Genomic DNA, 16,312 nt, shown 5'->3' on the forward strand with positions numbered 1-16,312 from the left:
TTTGGTAGTATATTGCGATGATTGTTTTATGATTGTGATAAAATGTTTTAACTTAATTTTTGAAATAAATTTTTAAGGGTTTTCAAAAGACATTGTTTTAAAAGTGATGTGACATCTGTATCTCGTGTATAGAAATGTATACGGGATATGGGTGTTACAGGTGGTTCCATGTGGCAATTTAATCCTTCAGTCTTCAGGTCAAACTAAATTAGGGTGTTACAGTTAGTCATCCAAATAAATTAATTTTTCCTTGATTTTAAAATCGAATTGCAATCAATCAATTTATTATTAAACCTAATCACACTATATGGTTTCATTAAGGTAATTCTCTAACTTAGAGTGTCAAATTATGAAATTTAAAAAAACTTAAGGGACTAAAACTAAAATGTATAGGCTCTAATATTAATCAAAATCAATTTTAACCAATTATTAAATCGAATAATCGATGAAAACCCTCAGGCATTTAATGTAAGGACCAAATCAAATATCCCTAAATTAAAGGACTAAAATAAAATTTAACTTAAAGTGGAAGCATGTGTCACAATATGATTAGATGATTAAATTTATTAAATTCAATTAAATTAGTACTAGATTGATAGAATATATAAATTTTGAGGACCAAATGTGTAATTATATTATTTTGGTTAACTTAAATATTAACGAAAACAGAAAATGGCTTGATTGAATACAATTAAATAATTAAGTGATCTGATTGACAACATTGAAAACCAAAACTCTTTCAACTCTAGGTGGTTGAAGAAACAAGAAGACCATTGCCATCTTGACAACATTCATTCCCATGCAACTAATATCATTGAATTGGCAAGTCCCGACTCCCCAAACGTTAATTTGCTATCATAATCCAGAGATTTTGAAGCTCCTGGAATCGGTTGGGTCAACCGGAATGGCTTTGATTCAGCCTCACCAAGTTGAGAATAGCAGAATGACCATAGTAGCTGCAGAATGACAAAATGAAATGAAATTAATAAACCAATCAGATGGACAATCCTAAGGACACGATCACTCTTCCCAAGGATACAGTAATACATTTTTTCACAAATTTTTCAAGTTTAAATTCAATGGTCACTACTCCCTACTCCCCAAAAACCGTCATGATGGAATATCGATTTTAAACATTATCAGTTTAAACTGGTATACATGTCATTTAATAACACGTATGGGGACTTTTCAAAAAAAAATAATAATAACAGGTATGGAGTAGAAGGGGGAGCAATCTGAGAGATCAGTTCAAATGATTCACCGATGCTGTTTACAGCAAGCAGCATCCAAGGAAATATATATATTTTAAAATCCAAGAAAATATAGTTGCATACTTGAATATGCAAATTCTTAGCTCCAACCAAGGATCGTCCCAGGAAAATCCACACTTAAAACCCCAAATTCTAATACATAAATGATAACAGATCAGAGTAGTGGAAAAAATATATACCTCCCAAAAGTATGCTTACCTGTATTGGATCAGTTCGGAGAAAATTTCTCTGTACCCTACATCCATCAGGAAGACGGACTCCAACCCTACATAAGTGGTTCCTGTCACCCTTAGGTTCTTCAGGGAGAGGTGGATACGCAGGCATCTTAATCGAACACGGTTCCTCCTTGTCAGTAGTGGATGATGATTTATCATCTGAAGTTGCTTTAATAGTCTCTTCTGCATTCTCCATAGAAGCTGCTATCGCTCTTAGCATTTCCTTATCTTCATCTGTTTCATCTGTTGACACTATAGCAAAATGAACTGAAATTACATACAGAACATCAAGACGAATCATTGAGTTTCGTAAACAGCATACACTATTCTGGATGGATATTTTTTTTCATATTTCTTAAAAGTTATACCTTCTTGTCATTATCCACAAATAAGATATTTTGTACATAACTAGCACATAAAGGAATTGTCTTACTCCCCCTTGAACCATCTATTACATCAAAATATTGTCAACTTTACTGCCTTCTTGCAAGAGGCCTCAGCACTACATCTTAAGTAAACCAAAATCAGGGTGATAGAAGAATGCAATAAACCACATACTGAAACTTATACGTTAACTGGTTCCCTACCAATAAACTTGGTGTAGGAAAGAAGACGCACGATTACCTTTAATTTTTTGCTGCGGTGTAACTGAGCTTCCTCTTGGACGTTTATGAGACAGTGTTGCATGATAATCCCTTGGGCCACCATCCATGAATTGAATCAGGTCCTAAAGGTTAAAATCTCTTGTATCAAATCACAAAAGGCATACATCGAAAAATCTTCAAATATCATAAATCATAATTTTATCAGCCTCCTTTTAAAACCCTTTCATTTTTCATTTTTGCTTATTTTCCTGTGAACTTCCAATCTGCATTAATGTAACAAAATAGATACCTCCAACAAACTCTCAGGTTGAACCATTCCACACCAGGAGCGCATTTTCTGTCCTGTGATTGGGTCAATGATAAGCACTACAGGAATCGAATCTAGTTTGTAATAGGTGCAAACTTTTCTCCCCTCGCTTGTATCATCATATACCTATATCCATAGGACAGCATCAAGTATAAAATGAAGCAAGAGATTAAATAATACAACAATATGGAAGTCCTCTAAGGATGCATATGGCACTCAATGCTTATGAGTTATGAGGCTCTTGCTCCTAAGGTCATATACACGGTAAAATGCTGCAATTTTCTTAGAGGACTAACTGATTTTCCATCAATTGTTGACTGATAAAATTAAAGTATCAGATTAAGTTCCCATTTAAAAAGAAAGCATCTCTATATCTCCATTATTAAAAAAATTGCAAACATCTTGTATCATATAAGACTTGTAAATTTAACCACAAGCAAATGATAAAGAGAGCTCAAAAAACATTCCTAAAGATGCAATAGCATCCGTTAGAAAATACATGGAAGGTAAAACCCATAGAATAAACGTAAAACTTATAGTAGATGAAGAGAGAGAAAGACGGCAAACAAGGAAAGGACAACTAGAGAGCATCATACTAACCTGCCAGAAAATAAAGTTAGTGCTAACAGTTTGAGAAACTGCTTCATTTCCCCACGTATCTCGATTAAGCTTCCGAAGCACAAACATCAGAAAGTAAGATTACATTACAAGCCACTTCAAACTCAGGGAATGAAGTAATCTTTTTTAGTTTCAACTAGAGGAAAGGAGGAAGACTCGAACAATACCATATGTGAGCTGAATTCCTTGGTAGATTGTAAATTCACAAGGAGCCACTTGCCTTCAACAGATGCAGCAGCTTTTGCCTAAATCATAGTCATATATAGCCTTTGGTTAAATTGACTTTAAAAGTTGACGAGAAAATTACAGGAAAAGGCAGTCTCAAAATTTTCTAAGTCCATATTAACCGACAAAGCACAAAATATCATTTTTTCCCCAGAACAAAGTTATTAGACCTGAGCTATGCACTATATCATCAAACAAGGATATTATCACTTCAAATGAGGAAACATTTTGAGGTTGATAAACAAGTCACTTCGTATGGAATAAGAAATGCTAAGAAAATCAATATACCTTTTCAAATGTTCCCTGGAACATCAGATGAAAAGGAGGACTATACAAAGAAGCAAGGTTATCTCGAGGAACATCCACTGTGGAAGAAGAGACTTCATCCAATTCCCAAACCCCAGGGCGTTTCATTTCCTCATCAAAATTACGGAATGCAATTAACGAACCTGACTGTTGTGGAAGTAATCCCAAACTTGATGCTCTGTATGAATATTAGAAAATGATATATTACCACGTGAGAAATTATTAGCAAATTGCGGTGGAATTCTCTCCAGATCATAAAACAACTAAAACAATATAGGCATGCATGCACACATGACATAAAGACACACCCACACACAAAAAAGTTCATAAAAGAAAAAACCAACATATACATTTACAATTTCATATAAAGAAAAGAAAAATAATATTCCACTGCAACAAGCAAGCTGTTAAAATGAAAAGAAGAAAGATACCCATATAGTGATACATCATCATAAAGTGTCTCCCTTACTACAGGTAAAGGAGGGCCTACTTCCTCTCCAGCAATGGATCTAACATCGCTGGTTCCAGATTCCTTCAACTCACTGGATAACAATAGAAGCCAACGGCAAAATCATCAGTAAATATTAGGAAATCAGATAATTAGGTGCTGAATTAGAGTGAAATTTAATGCAAATCTCTAACCCATAATTTTGATCAACCCAAGAATCTACGTTTTCCACAGCTGGAGACTCAGAAGCCGGTGCAGCTACACCACCTTCATTACCGACATAAAATAGCTGAAGAGCTTCATCAAGCTTCCAGCTTGTTGCCTGTTTCCCACACATATTTTACCATTGAGCATGTGACATAAATAACAATACTCTTATCAGAAATTTAAACTAAAATATGTATATTCTCAGTCAATCGACATTAATAACAGATTACCTAAGCAGTCAGCATTACTAATTGAATCGCAAAGCCATTAAGAATTCAAGGGAGGAAAGGGGAAGAAACAAAAAAATTTACAAGCTTCAACATTGTGGAAACCCTTGGACATCAAAAAAGGTTCGAATTTAATGATACAAGTGCCAAAAAAGAGAATAGGGGGGAAATATGAGCTTACTTGCAAAAACTGCATGGCAGTTTCGGCAGTTTGACCAACGGCGATCTCGAGAAAGGAGGAAACCATGCTCTGCTTATCACTCGCAGACAACATTCCATCCATTTGCCCTCTTTCTTGTTGTTCCTCAAATTCCAACCCTAGATAGATGAATGCAGCTCAATTTAAGATAGGAATGGAGAAAGACGAGAGTATCAGCGAGTACTTAGGGTTCTAATCGGGGGATTTCCTCAGTATTTATAAACTTAAGCTCCATTTGCCCTCTTTTTTTTTTAACTAATTAAGTCGGTGTTTTTACTCATTATTATTCCTATACCGAATTACCTACTCCTCCTTTTCAGCTGAACTTTTTCAATCTGAATATAAATATTAAAGTAGTATAATATTACTTTTTATATTATTTATTAAGAATAAATATAATATATAAAAATATTATTCATGAAGATTTAAAAATAATTGATTAAACACCAAAGTATTTTAGGAAATAGCAATATCTTCTCTGCTTGAAAACTCCGTTGACAACGTCGACAGGTAGATGATCCTCCCGACCCTTCTACTGCCCCTCCTCCCTCTTCTGAACCCTCTCATATAGACAGTGACTCACAATCTACCATTCACCAACCCGCTCTCTCTCACAAAGATATTGTTACTGGAACCTCCAACAACCAATCAAAACTCAAGGCTTTTGATCTTGATGAAAAAGACATCGAATTGCTTGATGATGATGTTGCCATTGGTTCCATGAATGGCATCACAACCATCGAATTTTTGGATCGCGTTCAACAATTGGCTATCAAGAGTATGGTTAGAGTCAAAATCCTTGATGATCGGATTAGTTATAATGCCCTGCACAACCGTATTTATAGTCTCTGGAAACTTTGTCACCCGATTAAGCTGACGGATATAGAGCACGATTTCTTTTTGGTTAAGTTCAGCGACAATAGTGATTATCTCAGTCCTTACGCCTTGACATGTTTTTGGCTATTATTTGACAATGGAGCCATGGTTAATCGACTTTCAAACTTCTCAAGCTCGTCCTAGTTGTCCGATGGCTTGGATCCGCTTACTAGGGCTTCAAGTAACTTTATATAAACGAAGCTTCATTGAAGCTATCGGAAATCAAATAGCCTCGGTTGTTAAGGTGAATTATCAAACCGACAACGGTAATCGGGGTAGATTCGCCCGAGTGACCGTTAACATAAACATTCACAAGCTTTTGGTTTCAAAGTTCATCATTAACGGTTGAATTTATTTAATAATATAAATTTAATTATTATTTATAGATAATTTTACGGATGCTCATAAATTTAGTCAAGTTTTTTACTCATCTAAATTTGACTTGGAAATTAAATCTCTTTATTTATACTTAACTTGATCTAAATTTTTAGGTCAAAACTCCCACCTAGTCTAATCTATATATATCATTTATTTTTATTAAGTAAAATAAAGATCTAATTAAAAAATTAATATAGAAAGAGTTATTATTATAGTTATCTCTAAATATATAAGTACTAAGGGTGTGTAAATTTAGATAACGGATCCGATCCAAAAATTTGGATATCCGACGATCCGAATTTAATCCGAACTAACCATTTTTGGATCGAATATCAGAATTTTTAGATCAGATATTTGGATATCCAATCCGAATATCTCACTATAATATTTTTTTTTCAAATCAGTTTTGCCTCATCTCATCCTATTTGACCTCCACTTCACGAGATGATATACGTGCTGACGATTGTGGAGGGGAAATTCTCCTTCTGCTGTGGATTTAGTGACGTTCAAGGAGGAGACCAATCTATGGGATTCAACACTTCTATACAAAATATAACAGACGTTCGAAAACATCAACACTGCTATACAAAATACCAATACATGGAAATGCATCCTTTAATCGGCCACGTGCTAGAAATTGTAGATAAAGCAAGCAAGACCCAGAAAATGCAACTGGTTGTCATTCGTGTTCAAAGACAGACTGTAAAGCACTGACTGTAATATTTGCCGTGACCGGAAGACGAGAAGATTGCAGCCTAACGTGGAAGATACTAGTTTTTTTTTTGGCCCATTAGGGCAAACGGACTAAAATATTAGTCATATATTCTGGGAAGAGATTATTTAAAGATCTATGACAAATGTTACATTGTTTGTGGAACTCGTCATGACGAATTTCACAAGAAAATATATTTTATTGGACCTAAATATTAGATCCAATATTCTAATATTTTTCAAGAAACTCGTCATGACAACGTGACAAGTTCCATTAGAATATTTTTTTTTAATTTAGAGTGTATTTATTTTGAAAATATATTAGAAAAAAATCATAAAACTCGTCACGTTAAGGTGACAAGTTTCAACTATCATATTTATATTTTTTATTAAATGCAAAGTATTAAGTTACACACATTTTAAAACATTAACTCCTACATTACATTACAATACAAGCATTAAGTTACCCACACATCTTAGTCTTCATAGTCAATTGACTTGTCAGATTTAGTTTTTGATGTGGAAGGTGTTGCGACTTGCATGTGATACTCGACAAATAAGTCAATATTACTTACCGAATTGGTAATGTATGCGTCAATCATTGTTCAAATAACTCACCGATGAATGTTACAAAGCGAAAGAGGTTGGAAACCTGAACGTAGTAAAGAAAGTGTTGAATTTTCAGTAGCTCCAACCTTGTTTGAAAATTTCATCAAGTCAAAAAGTCAAATGTCTCCCTCGAAGGAGATAGGGAAAGATTTTCTCTCACAAAAAATATTGCTAAAATTATTGTCATGGAAATTTTCGAAATATGAAAGTGAACAATGGAAAAGTAATGGTTATATATAGCACTCAAAAAGTATGGCGAACTATAATAGGGTATGATGAATTATTAAATATGGTTAAAAACATCATTTAATTTTTTAAAATATCACTGAAAAGATTTTTGTCATTGTGTATTAAATGGTTTGAGAAAATGAAAAAAAAATATTAAAGGGAAACAAGTCAAAACATCATTAAATGATTTGATATATCATTGAATTGAAGTGATATATCACTGAAAAGTTTCTGAAATAAAGCAATTGAACACCGAAAAGTTTTTTGTCATTGCGTATTAAAAGGTATGAGAAAATGATGTTTTTCATTAAAGGGAAACAAGTCAAAAATGACATTCAATGGTCAAATATATCACTGAATTGAAGTGATATATTATTGAAAAGTTTTTGAAATGAAATGATTGGATGATCATTGATGATAGCTAGTATTTCTTTAAAATTGGCTTATGTTATGTGAATCTTCACAAAAACTTATACTTTTTACAACTTAATTGAACCAACAGGAAATTTTCTCAAACAATGGCTAACAAATTTTTCACGATTGTCCATTCCAATGACCAAAGTTTACAAATTGATGATGGTGTTGTGTTTACGCTACAAAGGCATGTAAATACGATGTTCCTTGTAGATGTATCTCATCGCCAAATGAAGTAGAAAATTGAAGAAAAAAAACTTTGAGCTTATGTTTCATGTTTGAGTTATCGACATGTAATTTCAAAGATTCCACTCACATATGAAGCAATCCAACTTGAGGGTGATGACGATGTTGGTGTGATGGTTGGACTGCATCGATCATCAAATAATCAAATGATCGAGATATACGCTGAAATGACAAATGCAACAGATCTTCCTACTGTAATACCCTAATTTAGTATGACCTGAAGACCAATGGATTAGCATGTCACATGGGACCATCGAAGTGGCTAACCTAGATTTTTTTTCTTTAAAACAAATGTAAATATTGTATAAAATCCATCCCAAGTGAAAAAAAAACACGATAATTCAAGGTTTACAAAATATGGGGAGTTACCAAAATATCCAAATAATACAATACTAAGTTTAAATAAAAAAAAGAGTTATGACTAAATACATAAGGGTCTACAAATAGTACATGCCCTCTAAGAATAACTCAAGACGTACTCTGAATGCCTCAATTGATTTGAAATTATTGTCGATGATAATTCTCCACTACTGGTAAATAGAAAACTATGCACAGAAACACATTTTTGAACGTCGAGCTCACGAGCTTTGTGCCACACTATACTACATGAATTCACTAAATGAGCTGGTTAACGATACATATATGAATATATGTAAAATACTAATATGTACTGTTGAAATAAACATCATGGTAAAGATGAAGGCTCTACGTCTCGGAGCTCAGATACCCCTCTAGCCTTTCTGAGATGCCCTGAGTATTTGGGGTAAGATCTGGAACTACATCGGAAATGTACACCTGACCAACTTACTCCATCGAGTCTCGGGGTATCTACGTCCAGTCAACTACTGAAGTGCTTTGGCACTAACTGGGATATCCAACTGATTGTCGTATTCTGCTAAAGGGATTCGGATGTCTTGGCTGTTTCCCGGGCATCAAATAAAGATAGTTTTATATTAGCCTAATTGTTACTGCTTCTAGCTATTTTGAGTTTATTATTGTTCTCACTTGTAGTTTTATTTGTTGATATCCTGATGTTATTAGGCCCCTCAAGTCTAATCCTTTAAGCATTGTATTATTTATCCAAAATTGTATGTTGGTACCAATACTGATCTTCAGTATCGATACTCACCCCTGAATATAGATACTCACCTCTTGGTATCGATACTAACTGACTGAGCTATGCTGACAAGGGGAAATAGTATCGATACTCTTGGATGAGTATCAATACTCTTGTGTTAGGGTATTGATACTGGTTGAGTAACAGTACCAAAATTAGGTTCAATGTTTTGAAAAATATCTCATCATCGATACCTCTACTGAGGGTATCGATACTGGTATCGATACTCCCATGAGTATCGGTACTAAAATTTCCTATTGAAAACTAAAAAAGTGAACTCGGTATCGATACCCTATCTACAATATCAATACCCATTGAAGGAGTATCAATACTTTTGTCTCAAAACCCTTTTATTTTTAGCATCTGAAGAACAGTATCAATACTATTTTTTCAGTTTCGATAGTTGTAGCTAGAAATATCTCGTTTTAGGCACGAAAAATGCTAACTTCCCACCCCCCAAAGACCCTGCTGAGGTTCCCAATTGTTATTAAAGTGTTATGTCTTATTATAGGGGTTATAATAAGGCTGTAAACATGTTAAAACCATCAAAAGATGCAATCTACTATGGACATGCTTTATAAGTCATGCAAGCTACCAAAACACACCTAATGATCTACATGTGGTAGAATTGCATAATAAGCGTGTAACCTTTGATTTAGCTACGGAAATAACACCTTAAGGTCACCCAAGCACAAGCTTTTTCCTTGTTCTTGCTCTTGGAGCTTTCTCCAACTTCCCTTATTAGATAAGAATCAAGTAAAAGTGTTACTAATGTTCTTGGGAAGCTTAGAAAAGACTTTAAGACACTTCTTGAGGCTTAAATCTTCTAAAAATGAGCTTATTTACTATTAGATTCTAAACCTTACTAAAACCCACATTTTGGAAACCAATGTGAAATGAAGAGATTGAAAGCTTGAATTGAATCTTGGGATATGAGGATTATGATTCTTACCTTCACTTAAACGAACTAGAATGGTAGACCAAAAAGCTTCCATCATTACTCAAGCTTCTAGATGAAGAAGATGAAGTTTGAAGGAATAAGAAAATGAAAAAAAAAAGAGTTAAGAAAAAGAGGAGATGACAATGTGATATCATTTTCATTAAAAATGATTCAACTTTCGAAAATGAAAAAGGGTATAATTTCTCCCTTAGTCAGTCTAGTTTGATCTCATCTTAAAAACATTCATTTTTTTATCACATGTTGGATTAAACCCAAGCCCAAACTCAAATTTAACTTGGTCTAAGTCCTCTTACAATACTAATGGGCTTATATAACCTACTCGGGTTAACCCGAAACTACTAACCCAGGATCGGGGTGTTACAACTCTCCCCTCCTAATTAGAAATTTTGTCCTAAACATTTACCTAGATATAATAGGTGAGGATACCGAAGCTATATGTCCTCCTCGGTTTCCCAAGTTTCCTTCTCAATGCCTTGGTTAATCCACATCACATTCACCAATGGAATCCTCTTGTTCCTTAGCTCATTTATATCTCTTGTTAAGATTCTGATTGGTTCCTCCTCACAGGTCATGTTTGGTTAATCTCAATATGTTTTAAGGGTATGACGTGAGATAGATCAGAACGGTATATCCTAAGCATGAATACATGGAACACATTATGGATGTGCTCTCTAGTTCTTATGGTAAAAATAACTAGTAAGCTATTGGTCTAACCCTCTTTAGTACCTTGTACGGTCTTATGAAGCGTAGGGTCAACTTTCCCTTGCAACCAAAACGAAACACTTTTTCCATGTGGAAACCTTGAGGAACAATTTGTCCCCTGCTGAGAACTTTATATCATTACACTTCAGATCTGCGTATGATTTCTACCTATTTGAGGCTTCTCTCAACTAGCTCTGGATTAACCGAACATTATCTTCGATTTTTTTGATCGAGTCTGGCCCCATTATCTTACTCTTACTAAGCTTTTTCCAACATAGTGGAGTTCTACAATTACGGCCACACAAAGCCTCGTACAGAGCCATCTGGATGCTCAACTGAAAACTGTTATTGTATGCGAACTCCACCCGTGGTAGGTGGTCCTCCCAACTACCCTCAATATCTATGATGGTGCACCTAAGAATGTCCTCTAAGATCTAAATGACACGTTCTGACTGACTGTCTATCTAAGGATGAAAAGTTGTACTAAAGTTTAGTTTGGTGCTTAAGGATTCATGAAGGGCTTTCCAGAAACGAGAAGTGAATCGAGGATTTCTGTCAGATATAATGGAAATAGGCACGTTTTGTAACCTCACTATCTTACGGATATACAAAGGAGTTAACCTTTCTAAGGTATAGTCTATTATGATTAGGAGAAAATAAGTTGATTTAGTTAAACAGTCAACTATGACCCAAACTATGTCATGTCTCTATCTGGTCATGGGTAACCCAGTCACGAAGTCCATGATTCCTTTGTACCATTTCCACTAACAAATTTGATTGGTTTAAGTAAACCTGAGGGAACCTGGTGTTCCGCTTTAACATGTTGACACACTAGACATCTAGCAATAAACTCTAACACTTCCCTTTTCATGCTCGGCCACCAAAACAACTACCAAAGTTCTTGATATATCTTATTACTGCCTGGATGAAATGAGACCAGACTACAATGCACCTCCTAAAGGATCTTATTGTGCAACTGAGCATCTGCGAGTACTCACAACCAACCTTTGAAGTACAAAGCACCACCATCGCGTAACTCAAAACCTAGTGATTCGCTTTGGCGAACCTACTCAACCCGAGCCTTTAACCGCTCATCTGAACTCTATAGCCTCTTGGTCTCGCAAACTAACTCTGACTAGACTCGCAACTGGGCTAACAAACCACGTATAATAGTGTTACCTTTACCTCCATCTCATTATTTCTAAAATCTGAAAGTATTTAAGTAAATAATGATTGCAGAGCTATGCGGTCTGATGGTGCTATGTGTAAGTGATATGGTTCACACTTAACAGCTATTGGGTAAAAGTTAAATTTTGTCAGGTAAAAGAAAAGAAATCCTTATCCATGGGAAGTTACAACAACTGTGTTTCAACGCAGTGAATCATCATAACAGTCTTTAATCTCTTAATATTTCATATATTTTTCTTGCTGCCAATGGAAACTCAAGTTGTTTTTTTTGTAAGAACTGTCTGTCCCGTGATTATAACAGCTACTTAGAAGATACTTTTGTTTAACATTCTTCTGAGTCTTCCACATGTTACATTGTTGTTGCTGAGTGGATAGAGTTTTTGTTGCAGGAGCTGTGGTCTATGCTAGAGTGCATGATGTCTGACCTTTTTGCCACTGACGATGTAGATTTGAAGAAGCTACTCAATGCAGAAGATAGGGAGTTAATTGGCCGTATGAAGTCCATTTTGGACCATTCATCTTGAGGCGTTTGAAATCAGATGTGATGCAGCAGCTTGTCCCAAAGATACAACAGGTAGGTGCTTCCTTACTCTTATGTTTTTAATAAGAGAAGTGATTTTTTCCTGGAGGAAATTTGATTTGAAATTCCTTTCACTTTTTAAGGAGTCTTAAGCTTCACTTCCGCAGGTTGAGTATGTAATCATGGAAAAGCAACAAGAAAATGCTTATAGGGAAGCTATAGAAGAATATCGTACAATTTCACGAGCACACATTGCTAAGTTATCAGAATCTGACTTGAATAATATCGTTGGAATTATTCCTCGACGTCAGATCTCTAACTATTTTGTTCAGTTTCGCAAGGTGCTTGATTTATATTCTTCTTTTCTCCTCTACACTCAGTTAATTTGAAAAGGATCCACCAGTTCGTAAGCCTAATTTCTTTGTTTTAAACTAATTTAGATTGCAAATCGTCCATTATCGGTGAGGCGGATTTATGATGATGATGATGTTGTTTGCTTTGCCAAAAGGTTACATTCAATGGGTGTTTTTGAATGTACCTTGGGCAGAGTAGTTGAGGAATTGAAGAATTACAGTGACTTCTCCATTCATCAGGTAATACTTGCTACAATTTCCATTTGTGAGATTTGCGTGATCAATCTTTGATTGCATTCATTCTCAACAAACTCATATAATGTTTATATCAAGTCAAGATTATTATTTATGAAGACATTAACTAAGACATACTTGAAATATTTTAAAAGTGGCAATGGAATTACTTGATAAAGTTGAAAAAGAAGATAGATTAGGATTAACAAGGGAGATCGGTAAGTTCAAGAAAAGGATTAGGACATCTATAAACTACTGGGATTGCTGTTGGGTTGTTGTCGTCATTCTTTGTGTTGCCATGGTCCTGTAATTTTTACAGTTTTCTTCACACCCTTTTGTCATGAATACTCTATGTTTAGTTTCCTTTTCTAGAATTAGCCTTATTTTCCCCTTTAGATATTAACAGATTTTAAGTTGTTTGTAGTAAGATAACGCTTTCAGATTGATCCAACCTAAAAGGTCAAGTTCTGACATGAGTGCTTGAATAGGTTTTAACTGCCCACAAGTTCTCATTGTACTAGTTTGTTGATTTTGAAACTGTTCACCGCATCTGAGCCCAATATTGACCTATATACTCTAAAAGCTAAGTTATTTTTCTATTCGAATGCTCGGGAATGTGATTGGTAGATCTCTGAAAATTTCAACAATGGTTTAAGACTAAGTTAATGTTGTACTTGTTATACTAGTTCTTGATGTGCCTCTGCTCTAAGTACATAATAGATTTATCTAGTATTCCAGTTTGGGTGCTCTTTTTTCTTGTGAGCCAAAGCCTTTTTATGTTATTTGAGCCTGAAGGTTGAAGCATATTAGATCATATGATAATGTAGATTCAGGAACGGATCAATTGCCAAAATTGTAGGTTTGTGAATTGTACCTTGTAATAATTCATCACATCCTAGGCTGGTCATCCATAGATATGTTTTGCGATGCATATCTTGTTGAGCACACCAATACCTACTTATTTGTAAAAGGTAATTAGAAGTTTAGTTTGAATTACAGCATGGATAATGTGTAAGCAAAGGTGGAAATAAAACACATACCTCATTTGTGAAGCTTTCTTTTGGAATTTTGGTTATAAATTCAATGAAGTCCAGGTCTGAATTTGTTGTTTGTTTGTTTGAATTCTAACCAGACCCTAGTGAATCTAATAAACTACAAAGTGTTTTTGTATTGATTGCAGTTTTCGAAAATCACTCATTTCAAACATTAATTTTGATAGCTATCACACTGAATTTTGAAGATTCTAATTAATCTTTGTACCTAATAATAAGACTTGTTTCTTTCATTCTGTTCCCTTCCTTTATCATTGAGGTGTTAAATACCAACACTCCAATTTTGCTATATTTTCATTTGACGATTCCTTTATCTTTTAATAAAGATACTTAGGTAGGTACCGTACAACCATCACTGTTCATAGTTGAACTTTTCTTTCCAAATAGAATTTTAGTCCATTTCAACTATATAATAAATGGATCAATAAATGTGTGTACATTTAATATCACTTCCCATTCTATGTTCTGTAGTTATTGTCATTAATATATTATTTTGGGCTCATCCTTTATGCATACATTTCCATTCTTCTCTGCATAATGACTAGGGTTTAATGAGAAGCTTATGATGAGAAGGCTTTTTGCATGTTTGAGTCTATTTCTGATCTAAATCACAAATTCTTTCTGTTCTAGTTTTGGCGTTCATACAATTTCTTTGTACATCCTTATTACAGCTTTTACTTCGTTATGGAATTACTGGTGGTAAAGGAACTCTCTGGGATGAACATGTTATGCTTTCTGCTAAATGCCAGGTATCTTTTAATTTCCTTTCTATTTTCATCAATCAAATACATCAGTTACATTCAGGTGTGCATTTCCTTTGGTGCCAGACATTAGCAGAGCTTCTCCCTTCACTCAAGAGAAGTGGGCATCGGGTTCTGTTTTTTAGCCAGTGGACGTCAATGCTTGATATCTTAGAGTGGACTTTAGATGTGATTGGGTTTATGTCTGTATTTTACTTGTACACAAAACATCTGTTCGTTTTCTTTTGACTACTTGGTTACATCTTCCGAATATTAAATATATCTTACTTTGCAGCACTCAGGTGACTGTTAGGCAGACTATAGTTGATGATTTCAATAACGACACTTTTCTATATTTGCGTGCTTGTTGTCCACAAGAGCTGGAGGTCAGGGTTTGAACTTAACAGGAGCTGATGCCGTAGTTATTCATGACATGGATTTTAATCCACAGATAGACCGACAGGCTGAAGATCGCTGCCATCGAATTGGCCAAACAAGGCCAGTTACTATATACAGGTACTTGAAAACATCCTTCTTTTCTCTTTACTTTTTCCTCTAGTCTCTTCTCCTCTCCTAATGAAGTTATAGTTCATGCCTAAGTGACTGTATGCTGAAATCATTTGCGGGTTGGTTACAAAAGGTACAGTTGACGAGAACGTTTATGAGATTGCAAAAAGGAAGTTGATTCTCGATGTTGCGGTTCTAGAGTCCAGAATGGATGTAGGCGAAGAAGATGACACATCCCAGAAAACGATGGGACAGATTCTATCATCCCTACTTATGAGCTATAACAAAGACTATGTCATGAACTTTTGGGTTTTTATACTTGTGCTGATTCTTTATATATGTTACACCCATTGTTGTATCAGTTATCTTGATCTATTTTAGCTACAAATTGCTAGGGATTGCTCTGTACGGGTCATAATTAACACCCCATAATCAAATAGAATATAAATGAGAAAACTATTAGAGGAAGGATTTGGTGCCTTTTGGTACCTGTAAAACTCTTATATTTTGGCCTAGTAAGTAGTAAACATCAGTAACGTTAGTTTAAAATGTCAAATTTCAAGAGATTGATGATTAACTATTATGGTGTAATATATGATTGTACGTCATTAAAGAACATGCTTAATGGTTTCCGTGTGGATGTGAATATATATATATATATATATATATTTGTACTTTTGAGGCTTGGAATTAATGGTCCAAGAAAACCACAAGTTTCTTCGATGTCCTTCCATATATGGGAGAGAAACTCGATTCAAAAAATCGATTTTTTTCAATTTCAAGTTATTTCAGGTAACTCGAATTATCAATTTGATTTTTGAGTTCGAATTGAGTTGAAATTTTGGAAT

At 34.6% G+C, this 16,312-nt stretch overlaps 2 protein-coding genes and 1 pseudogene across 2 annotated transcripts; 2 read left to right on the forward strand and 1 right to left on the reverse strand.

Moving 5' to 3' along the window:
- Positions 1 to 656: 656 nt before the first annotated feature.
- On the reverse strand, positions 657 to 4,796 carry LOC120149175 (plant UBX domain-containing protein 7-like). The gene is made up of 10 exons (XM_039162058.1): positions 4,611 to 4,796; positions 4,190 to 4,317; positions 3,979 to 4,089; positions 3,530 to 3,725; positions 3,184 to 3,261; positions 2,999 to 3,067; positions 2,381 to 2,524; positions 2,111 to 2,213; positions 1,470 to 1,738; positions 657 to 956 (listed from the first exon to the last, which is right to left on the reverse strand). The coding sequence occupies exons 1-10, from the start codon at positions 4,710 to 4,712 to the stop codon at positions 792 to 794; spliced, it is 1,365 nt and encodes a 454-aa protein (XP_039017989.1). The 5' UTR covers positions 4,713 to 4,796; the 3' UTR covers positions 657 to 791.
- A 3,152-nt stretch (positions 4,797 to 7,948) lies between these two features.
- On the forward strand, positions 7,949 to 15,270 carry LOC120149170 (annotated as a pseudogene).
- A 48-nt stretch (positions 15,271 to 15,318) lies between these two features.
- LOC120149135 (protein CHROMATIN REMODELING 19-like) lies at positions 15,319 to 15,849 on the forward strand. The gene is made up of 2 exons (XM_039162024.1): positions 15,319 to 15,473; positions 15,584 to 15,849. Exons 1-2 carry the CDS (start codon positions 15,391 to 15,393, stop codon positions 15,843 to 15,845), a joined length of 345 nt encoding a protein of 114 aa, XP_039017955.1. The 5' UTR covers positions 15,319 to 15,390; the 3' UTR covers positions 15,846 to 15,849.
- Positions 15,850 to 16,312: the final 463 nt, after the last annotated feature.

This window comes from Hibiscus syriacus, unplaced genomic scaffold, assembly GCF_006381635.1.
Source record: "Hibiscus syriacus cultivar Baekdansim isolate YM2019G1 unplaced genomic scaffold, ASM638163v2 tig00110989_pilon, whole genome shotgun sequence".
In the NCBI taxonomy this organism is placed as follows: domain Eukaryota; kingdom Viridiplantae; phylum Streptophyta; class Magnoliopsida; order Malvales; family Malvaceae; genus Hibiscus; species Hibiscus syriacus.